This window comes from Gymnoscopelus braueri (assembly GCF_963280865.1).
Source record: "Gymnoscopelus braueri genome assembly, chromosome: 2".
Lineage (NCBI taxonomy): Eukaryota > Metazoa > Chordata > Actinopteri > Myctophiformes > Myctophidae > Gymnoscopelus > Gymnoscopelus braueri.
In genome coordinates, this window is record NC_137604.1 from 171,265 (window position 1) to 182,500 (window position 11,236).

Below are 11,236 nucleotides of genomic sequence, written 5' to 3' on the forward strand. Positions count from 1 at the left end.
GTGTGGACCAAAGCAGAACCATCTATGATAATGACATCAGTGTCTGGTTCTTGGTCTGGAGATGTGATGTAGGTCTCAAAAATGGTCGCCATCTTGGAATTTTGAGTGGCCAGTGACTTTTTCCATAAGAGTGGCCCTTAGAGAGTATGTGTGCCAAATTTCATCCTTGTATCACAACCTGAAAGATTATATCACTATTTGCTCCGCTAAGGTGGTGACCATCTTGAAAACAATGGTCGCCATCTTGGAATTTTGAGTGGACAGTGCCTTTTTCCATAAGAGTGGCCCTTACAGAGTATGTGTGCCAAATTTCATCCTTGTTTCACAACCTGAGAGACTATATCACTATCTGCTCTGCTAAGGTGGCGGCCATCTTGAAAAAAATGGGCACCATCTTGGATTTTTGAGTGGCCAGTGCACTTTTCCATAAGAGTGGCCCTTAGAGAGTGTCTGTGCCAAATGTCATGCTTGCGTCACAAAGTGAACGATTCCTTTGAAATCTTCCATTAACCTGCTGCACTGGCATAAACGAACGCAAAGAAGAGTGACTTTGAGAGTTGTTTCAGCGTATAATGCAAGTCAAAGTCTTATCTTGCATAGGATAAAATATATCAAATATATGCAAATATGTTTTGTATGAGGTGTAATTCATGTAAAGTTTAGGACCATGTGTTGACAGTTTTATTTTTCTCTCTTTTTTTTTGCTCCCGTTTTGGGATTATTACGGTCATTTCCAGGTCGTGCGGCCCAATTATAAGTTACGTTAATGTTTGGGCTGGGATGCTTTCCAGCAGCGGCCTCAGTGCGGCTGCAGAGTTCATGTGCAACCTAGGTGGTGGGCTATGCTTTTGTAGCCAGTTGCACAAGGATAACGGCTTTTAGTATAGACTAGGTTCTGTGGAGAGCTCAATGTGTGTAAAACCCAAGGAATGAGACAGAGACAAAGGTTCAACTTAAAGATTGTATTAGAACAGGATAATAGTTCAGAACATACATTGCATTTATAAGGAAAATAAAAAATGGAGGCCCTTTAAAGTCTGAAGTGTCAGTGGATCTTTCAGGGGGGGGGGTTTCTCCTTTGGGGAGAGAATACAAGGGGCATGGAACCTTTCCTTTGTTCCTACCACACAGAGTGGAGGTGGGGAATTAGGCTCCAGAATCCAGGTCCAGTTGGGTCAGTTTGGGAGGCTCGCCATCAACATTGGATCGGATCTCCAGCCGAATAAAAAAAACCTGACCTAAAAGGCCAGGTGAAATAAAGCAATCAATAATCTATCGTTGTACAACAGGGTCAAGTTTCAACAAATTATTATTTCATGACTTTCATTAAATAATAAATTAGTGTCATTATTTCATGATTTTCATTAAATAATACTTATCATGATTTTCATTAAATAATAAATTCATGGAAAATAAAATACAAAATATACTTCAAAACATGAAGTCATAACACACAAAATTAAACTCAAAATATTCTCAAGGCAAATTCAGCCTTGTTGATCTGCCATTTTTGTAACTGCTAGCTCCACTAACCCAAGGCAGAAGCAGTTCAAATGGCAGACAACATTTTACCACACAACATTGTACCATGACCAAGCAACCAAACCATTGACACTGAACCAATGTACTTTAACTCACCGTTGAGTATGAAGCATAGGAGCATAAGAGTAAACAGTACAGCAGCAGCAGGCACACCATGCTGCAAACAAACAGTGGAGGGAGTGGCAGGAAATGACACCAGGTAACCAGACATTTATACTGATTTGACTGATTGAATGATTGACAGGCTGATTGTCTGGTTACCATGGTTACCTGGTTACCTTGGTTAGTTACCTGGGTTACACTTTACATAGGGTTGCTGGGCTGACGCCCCCCCCCCCCCCCCCGTTGACAAAACGGAGCCCCCCCCCCCCCCCCCCCTCCCTTGACAAAACAGCCCAGGGGGTGGTGGGCCGGTTCGGACCAAAATGCCAGGGCAAAATTTTGGTCCCAGTCCGGCCCTGGTGTGTGTGTGCGCGCGTGTGTGTGCGTGCATGTGCTCAGTGAGAGTGTTGCAGATTGTGACTCATTCAATTAGGGATTTCATTAGAATGATTTTTGTTTTAAGTTCAACTAAATGTATTGTGGAGTCTGACCCCAACCCAGCACAGAAGACAGAAGCAGTTCAGGCGTAAAGCTCAATTTATTAAAGGAAATATTAGCAATGTTCAGGGAGGGGGGTGCATGCATATCATGCAGAAACAAACTTAGGTTCTTCCCACGTCAGGGGTTGGCAGGTTTTAAGGTGAAACAGTGCAGGCTTCATGAACGCTCCTACGTTGCCTACGAATAAAAGAAACACAACATGAGCTTTGTACACTAACACAACATTAACAGTGAGAAATGTGAGTGAGTGTATCACTTACCGCCGGACGGTGTTTCCCCCAGGGAGTCAGCAGTGAGTGAGCCAGAGTGAGCACTTTAAGTAAACTCAGCCCAGCTGCCTTCTGATTGCCCCGCACGCAGGTGTCATCACTTCCAACTGATTGAGGATGCAGAGTGGCATGTACCGCCCCTCAACCAGTTGCCCTAGGCAACAGGGCTGTCTGAGGTGCTGGACTCTAGGCTCCTCACTCTGGCTCCAACTGTATCAAAACTCACCTGACCGCTGGGACTGGAGCGAGACTCCACAGTATCATGTAATGAACCATAGTTATTCATCTTAAAGCAGTTTATTTTAATGGACACTAAAGGGAGTATCTCACCTCAGAAAAGAAAGGATGGGTCGATGGGTGGGAGGATGTTAGGAAATGATTCCATACTGTGTTTGTTCATCAAATTTTTATTGACTTAAACATAATTCTACCCAACAATATCTCTGATATTGACTCTGGAGGTCTTGTGTGTTCTGAAGCTGCATCTCTTAACCATTAACAAGAAATGTTTTGAAGTAAAATACAATAGAAATTTACTGAGGGAGTTTAAGAGTACCAATTAATACAATAACAGTTTACTGAGTATACTGTGTAAAAGTACCACTCACTATAAAATGCACAACTCAACTGATAGCCTTGTGTGTTCACACTATGCATGTTTGGATAGGCAGTGTTATTGAATCCAAAATGACTATATTAAGTGCTTGATGCTAAACAGAAGGTGAAGTGTTAGACATTAAGGTGTTATTTATTGACTGACTAAACCAGTGGTGTCAAGTTGGCGGCCCACAGGCATTTGGCGGCCCGCGGAAAGGTCCATGGCGGCCTGTGAAATACTTTTAAAAATAGTCCATATTAAAGTACCTATTTATATGTGTGTGTGTGTGTGTGTGTGTGTGTGTGTGTGTGTGTGTGTGTGTGTGTGTGTGTGTGTGTGTGTGTGTGTGTGTGTGTGTATAGACACACACACACAATAAAATAACAGGTGGTATGTGTGTGCCCGTGGTGGCTGCCCACCTCAAGCCAGTTCGACCAATGTGGCCCTCAACCCAAAATGAGCCTGACACCCCTGGACTAAACATTATTTACATTATTATTTTCCAACTTGGGTCACTAGTCCAAACCCTTGACAGTCGAAGACCAGCTCCTTTAAAAGATTGCTGCAAGCACGTTCTCTATCCAGGAATATGTATTGTATTTGTTTTTAATCTCTCTCTCTCTCTCTCTCTCTCTCTCTCTCTCTCTCTCTCTCTCTCTCTCTCTCTCTCTCTCTCTCTCTCTCTCTCTCTCTCTCTCTCTCTCTCTCTCTCTCTCTCTCTCTCTCTCTCTCTCTCTCTCTCTCTCTCTCTCTCTCTCTCTCTCTCTCTCTCTCTCTCTCTCTCTCAGACTGAAGAACTGCGCGTTGTCAGAGAGATGCTGTGAAGTTCTGGCCTCAGCTCTAACTTCTAATCCCTCCATCCATCTGAGAGAATTGGACGTGAGTCTAAACATGGTTGAGTCGGGAATGAAGAAGCTGCTCTCTCTCTCTGGGCTGAAGGATTTCACGTGAGTAGACATGGGGCCCTACTTTCTTGGAGAACCCGCAACCCGCTATTTGTGGGTGGGGACATCACCCATCGCTATTCTATAATTTTCTGTCATGTGCAACACCCAACGCTGCCCCTAAACGCATGCGCTACACGCTAAATTATTCACAGGAGTGGTTTGGGCGTTACATTAATCAACCACTATGCACAGAAATGCTGCGCACACCAAAGTCCTTGTAGTGGTGCCGGCCACGGCAGAAGAATCAACTATAAACTAGTCTTCAAGAGACATAAAGGTGGCCGCACACACTTCATGTCTTATGAAGACTAGAGATTGCTGCAATCCGATTAACAGATCGGATATCGGCTCCATATCAACCCAACATTTTTTATCGGATCAGACTGCAGCGAAAATGACCGATCAAAGCACTCCAAAAAGAGTGAAAAACTCCCAAGAGAGAGCAAGAAGGCAAAAGAAATAACAGAGCACATTTCCCAGTTTATAGTGCTGGATGACCAGCCACTGTCGGTGGTGAATAATGTCAGATTTAAATGCTTAATCGCATGGACTGACACAAAGAAGTGCACAGCACACGTCCCGAATCAAGATTTAATTCAAATTTCTCCGTAATCCACAGAAGTATATTTATAAATACCTTGTGTCAGTTAAGTTATATCACCAGCCGATCACAGAAAACAATTTGAAACGCAAGTGACAGATTTTGGTTGAATGAACCACACTCGCTTTGGGACTCGAGCCCCGCTCTCTGGAACAGTGGTGGAAAGTAACTAAGTACATTTACTTAAGTAAAATTTTGAGGTATTTGCACATTACTTGAGTATATCTAATTTCCAATACTTTTACTTTTTTTTTTTTTTTTACTTAATTTTTTTATCCCGCGATTTTTGTAACCCATATTTTTCACCCGGTGCCAATTTCCTAAGTGATCCTGGGCGCTACACCAGCACTACACCAGTCCCCCACAGTAGGGAGGCCAGGGCCGAGCTCATGCTTCCTTCAGGCATGAGAGCCAACTGACCTTCTTATCACCTGACAGGGGGGAGTTTCCCTGGTTGGACGTAGCGCGTGGAAGGAACACGTTATTCCAACCAGTTCCCTTCCCCTCCATCAGGCGCCCCGGCTGTCATGGGGGAGGCGGTATAGCGACCAGGATTACTACATGTTTTTGTGAGGGTATTAACTACCCTAGGAGACACGGGGAGAACATGCAAACTCCACACAGAGTAGGCCCTTTCGCCAACCCCACCTAGGGTATGGGCGCTGATGACGCGGAGGAGAAGACACGCCAATACTTTTACTTCTACTCCACTACGTCTCGTATCTGAATATTGTAGCCTACTTTTACTCCACTACATTTATTTGAAAGTTACTAGTTACTTTGTAGATTTTGATTATTATTACAAAACAACCACTTCAGCCCATACATTTCGGCCATTTGAAAATAGCAGATCTACAAGAAAGGAGAAACACTGTAGTGTCAGGTAGTGGACACGTTGTGTTAGACAGACATTGATGCATTGTTGTTGTTCTACTTCCTACAGAGTGACACATGGTGGAGAAGATCGGTTCAATCCTCATCTCATTAAAGGATGTGAGTATCTGTCAATATTGACATTTTATACATAGTTTTTTAGGGCAGATTCAAACCTACTGTATAGCTTGGTAGACTCTGTGTGATTCAGGGGTGTAGTTGCAACATTGTTGCATTTTTCATTTGGTTTGGTTTGCTTTCACATTGTACTTTGTCAAGCACACCAAACATTGGTAACAAATGTCACATAGTTGAAACGGGCACTTGTTTATTGGACATCAAGAAACTCATCGTCATGTTCTTGTCTTCCATTGGACAATGTTGCATGTTGCAAGTTGGATTTAGGGGTTAATAAGGTAACTTCAGGTGAAGCCCTGTTTCAGCGTTACAAGTTAGTCGTTCACTTCTTACCGGGTACATCACCATGGCAACATGCTGCATGCATCAGATCAACACTACCGTCTACTGACTAGAGCTGGGGCAGTATGGATTTGTATTTTCCGTGGTATTTAATCCCCGCTTACCGCCGGTACGGCGGTATTTACTGAATACTGTGCAGGCGTGTGCGAAAAAAAAAAAAAAAAACACAGCCGGTTTTATAAAGACAAAAACAGACCAGTGACCAATTTTTTTTGTGAGCAGTGCAGGCAAAACAAGCCTTCAGTCTGTAGAAAAAACTTAGAGTAATTTCAGCTTCTTACTCAAGGCATCAATATGGAATTTAAAATGTAGATGTTTTTCCAACCAGAACCCAAGGTATTTATAGCGATCGACCCACTCAATTGGAGTGCCATCTAAAGTGGGAATGCTTAAGAGGGTTGGACAAACTCGTGGAGTGAACATCATTGCCTTAGTTTTGTTACCATTTAACATCAATTTGCTTTTTTTCAATTCCTGCTGCAATGAAATGAAATCAAAAGACAAATTTGTTACAGCCATGTCTAGCGTGGGCGCGCAGGAGTAGAGAACCGTGTCATCCGCGTACACATGGTACCTAGAGTACTTTGACTGACTGCAGATGTTATTCACATATAAAAGAAAAAGTAAAGGACCTAATATAGAACCCTGGGGGACTCCCTTCTCCATGACTACTTGATCGGACACTATGTCACCCAATTTCACACATTGTGTGTGGCCGATCAAATAGCTGGTGAACCAGCTAATCACATTTGGGCCCATGCCTATATTGGAAAGAATCTTTAACAGTATCGGGAGATCAACAGTGTCAAAAGCCTTGGATAAATCAATAAACAGGGCAGCACATACATGTGACAGTCAACGTGCACGTCGGCCTGACGGTGAATGTCGACTGCACGGAAGGAAATCCTGGAGCCGTAAGTGACGGAGGGGGAGACAAAAACGACAACGTAAGGAGCGCCGGCGCTCGTTACGTATCCTTACGTCCGACTATGAATGATACTTAACTCCGTTTGTTGTCTGTTGTATTGAAGTGACACACTATGCTTTCACAGTCACACCGCTTCATTTGATGTAGCAGGCGGGGCACGCAGTCTCACGGGCACCCATGTGCATGCCAGTGCATCTGCGGGCGCGTTGATCTTCTTGCTCTCTATCTGGCGACCGGAGAAGATGATGAAGTTTACAATATTCTCAAATGGGAGCTTCTTTCTGAGCAACAGTTGTTCTCCTCCTGAGGGTAAAATTGTTACGTAGGAGGAATCTAGTAAGCCACCCGGTAGTCGCCCGGGTTGCTAAAAATCGTTATTTGTGGACCTGCCTTGTATTGCTTTAAAGATGAACAGCCGCAGCAGACAGTCTATCTAGAGAAACGGACGTGTTTTGGCACGTCGGCCTTCCTCAGCGTTTTCAAACTAGTCCGGAGTTTGAAACGTTGAGGACGGCTGACGTGCCGAAACGCGTTACCGTTGCTTTGATCAGCGCAATATATCCGTTAATTTAAAAATAGCCAATCTACAAGTTCACAACTTGTCAAAATGTGTGAGGTCAGCCTGATCTCCAAGAATTTAGTATACATTGCATAGTAGCCTAGAAACCCTGAAAATCTGTGCATAGGCCTATGTACGGCGAGTCCCACGGTGGGCGTAACCAGTTGCAACCCGGAAAAACCCGGAAGCAGAGCAGTCCCCACAACAAAATGTACGATTCTGTGCCTATCGGTACATAACTCAAACGGCGCTGAAATCTGTCTGGAGCCGCAAAACCTATTTTAGCCCACTAATACGGTGCCGCGCCAATAAATGTGTTGCAGGCTTTGACGCAAATTTGACAGAAATGTTGAAACTTTTATTTATACTTTTATATTTATTTATTCTACACATCTTTACAGCATTGGAGCACGTACAAATCTATGTCTCATATTACAGCAACGATAAATACAATTTCAAATGTGAAAAAAAAACATTGTTAATTTCCATATAATGTTTTCTATAGCTACAGGGAGCCACAAGGGAAGGGCTAAAGAGCCACATGTGGCTCCAAGGCCGCAGGTTGCAGACCCCTGGTTCAAGGGAACGTCGCAACGAGGCTCCAGCTCCCTTGAAACTGCGCGCCTCCGAAATGGTTTAGTCACAATGGGGGAGATGCGAGGCGGCTATGCACGGATTTTCAGGTTTTCCAGTTGTCTATGCACTGAATGACCACTCCATGTAATGTATACTACATTCTTGGAGATCGGGTTGGTGAGGTTGTAAGCTTGTAGTTGGGCTATTTAAAAAAAAAAAAAGCTGATCTGCAAGCTCACAACGCCTGACATTGTGACGCATTCTGAGTTGGTAGATTGGCTCGTAGATTGCCTAAACTTTAAACAAAATGCTAAAATAGTAGATATACAAGCTCATGATGTCTCACGTTGTGACACATTGTAAGCTTGTAGATTGGTTGTATTAAAAAAATATTTAACTGATCATTTTTTTGAAGAGATGGTTTTAGAGCATTCCACTCTTTGGTGTCAGAGTAGTAGAATGATAATGTTCTATAAGTGTGTCAGAGTAGTAGAATGATAATGTTCTATAAGTGGGTGTCAGAGTAGTAGAATGATAATGTTCTATAAGTGGGTGTCAGAGTAGTAGAATGATAATGTTCTATAAGTGGGTGTCAGAGTAGTAGAATGATAATGTTCTATAAGTGGGTGTCAGAGTAGTAGAATGATTATGTTCTATAAGTGGGTGTCAGAGTAGTAGAATGATTATGTTCTATAAGTGGGTGTCAGAGTAGTAGAATGATAATGTTCTATAAGTGTGTCAGAGTAGTAGAATGATAATGTTCTATAAGTGGGTTGGTGTCAGAGTAGTAGAATGATAATGTTCTATAAGTGGGTTGGTGTCAGAGTAGTAGAATGATAATGTTCTATAAGTGTGTCAGAGTAGTAGAATGATAATGTTCTATAAGTGGGTGTCAGAGTAGTAGAATGATAATGTTCTATAAGTGTGTCAGAGTAGTAGAATGATTATGTTCTATAAGTGGGTGTCAGAGTAGTAGAATGATAATGTTCTATAAGTGTGTCAGAGTAGTAGAATGATTATGTTCTATAAGTGGGTGTCAGAGTAGTAGAATGATAATGTTCTATAAGTGGGTGTCAGAGTAGTAGAATGATAATGTTCTATAAGTGTGTCAGAGTAGTAGAATGATAATGTTCTATAAGTGGGTGTCAGAGTAGTAGAATGATAATGTTCTATAAGTGGGTGTCAGAGTAGTAGAATGATAATGTTCTATAAGTGGGTGTCAGAGTAGTAGAATGATAATGTTCTATAAGTGGGTGTCAGAGTAGTAGAATGATTATGTTCTATAAGTGGGTTGGTGTCAGAGTAGTAGAATGATAATGTTCTATAAGTGGGTTGGTGTCAGAGTAGTAGAATGATAATGTTCTATAAGTGGGTGTCAGAGTAGTAGAATGATAATGTTCTATAAGTGGGTTGGTGTCAGAGTAGTAGAATGATAATGTTCTATAAGTGTGTCAGAGTAGTAGAATGATAATGTTCTATAAGTGGGTGTCAGAGTAGTAGAATGATAATGTTCTATAAGTGGGTGTCAGAGTAGTAGAATGATAATGTTCTATAAGTGTGTCAGAGTAGTAGAATGATTATGTTCTATAAGTGTGTCAGAGTAGTAGAATGATTATGTTCTATAAGTGGGTGTCAGAGTAGTAGAATGATAATGTTCTATAAGTGTGTCAGAGTAGTAGAATGATTATGTTCTATAAGTGGGTTTTACCAGATCGTTGTCGCTTCCTCTACTGTTAGGGTTTGGGTGTCACTCACTTTGGGAGGTAGTTAGTCAGGTAAGAGGGTATGGAGGGTATGGAGGGCATTGAGGCCTCTTTAATTATTTATTAATTTAGACAATAAATCAGATCTTATGAAATAACTTCATAGTATTTTCATTAGTTAATATTGGTACTTTTACTTCTGTTTTTGATTACTATACTCTGTCTGTCTGACCGGGTCCCTCAGGGCTCCTTTTCCCTCTACACCAAATCTGTTTGCCGAAAATAGCCGTTCTACAAGCTCACAATGTGTTGCATTGCAACATGCTGTGAGCTTGAAGATCTGCTATTTTAGTATTATTATTACAGAATAGGTCACTAGGGTTCAAGTGGTTAATTAAAGCTGTCATCTGGAACTGATTTTAATTCATAAAACATTTTTTTATTTTTTGTTAAACACTTAACACCAAGTATGTTCCCTGAATATATCAGATCTACAAGCTCACAACCACAAATAATTCCTCAAAGAACCTTCTTTGAACCATTAACCACTTAAACCCCTGCATCCCAATGTTGACATGTCTTAATACGTGAGGATTCATCAAAAATAGCAGATCTACAAGCTCACACATTGCGTTGCGACACGGCTGTGAGCTAGTAGATCTGCTGTTTTCAGTGGTATAAATTAACTAAGTACATTTACTCAAGTACTGTTCTCAAGTACAATTTAAAGGTATTTTTATTTTACTGGAGTATTTCCAGTTTTCAGTACTTTTACTTCTACTCCACTACATCTCAGAGGCAAATATTATACTTTTACTACAATTATTTAAAAACTTTAGTTTAATACTAGTTACTTTGTAGATTTTTATTATTACAAAACATACATTAACCACTTCAGCCCATATAAAAAATAGCAGATCTACAAGCTCACAATGTGTCGTGATGCGACACATTGTGAGCTTATAGATCTGCTGTTTTCAAAAGTTTTGTATTGATTGATTGATTGATTGATTGAAATTTGTATTAGGCAAAAGAATGTAAAACAACACAGTTACATTAATAATGCTTTTGTCTAAAAGGTCCGGCCAAAAAAGTCCTTGCGGACTTGTTTCCGTTGGGGTCCTTGAGTTAATTTCATAGACATATATAGTAGCAACCAAACAGTTCAAAAATCAACATGAAAATACAGATAATACAGAAAAAATACCACTATGTACAAAAAAAAGCATTTAAAAAGTATACAATTTATACATTTGAAAACTTGTGAAATGGGACATTCTGCATAATGAGTACTTTTACTTTTGGTACTTTAAGTACATTTTGATACCAATACTTTTGTAATTTTACTCAAGTACATTTCGAATTCCGGACTTTTACTTATAACAGAGTATTTTTATATTGCATTATTAATATTTTTACTTAAGTAAAACATTTTTGTACTTTTTCCACCACTGGTATTTTCGACAGAGATTTGGTGTAGAGGGAAAACTGAGCAGATCAAGTACAGAGCCCTGGGAGACACCGGTTGATGAAGGGTTAAAGTGGTTAATGGTTCTT

General features: G+C 41.0%; 1 protein-coding gene across 3 annotated transcripts in view; it reads left to right on the top strand.

Moving 5' to 3' along the window:
- The window catches only part of LOC308099884 (NACHT, LRR and PYD domains-containing protein 3-like), a 113,668-nt gene that overhangs the window by 97,073 nt on the left and 5,359 nt on the right, over positions 1-11,236 (top strand). For all 3 annotated transcript variants that reach the window (XM_080448731.1, XM_080448732.1, XM_080448733.1), the window contains 2 exons: positions 3,801-3,959; positions 5,504-5,553. In XM_080448731.1, coding sequence (XP_080304857.1) covers positions 3,801-3,959; positions 5,504-5,553 — 209 coding nt within the window. The remainder of the gene's footprint in view (positions 1-3,800; positions 3,960-5,503; positions 5,554-11,236) is intronic.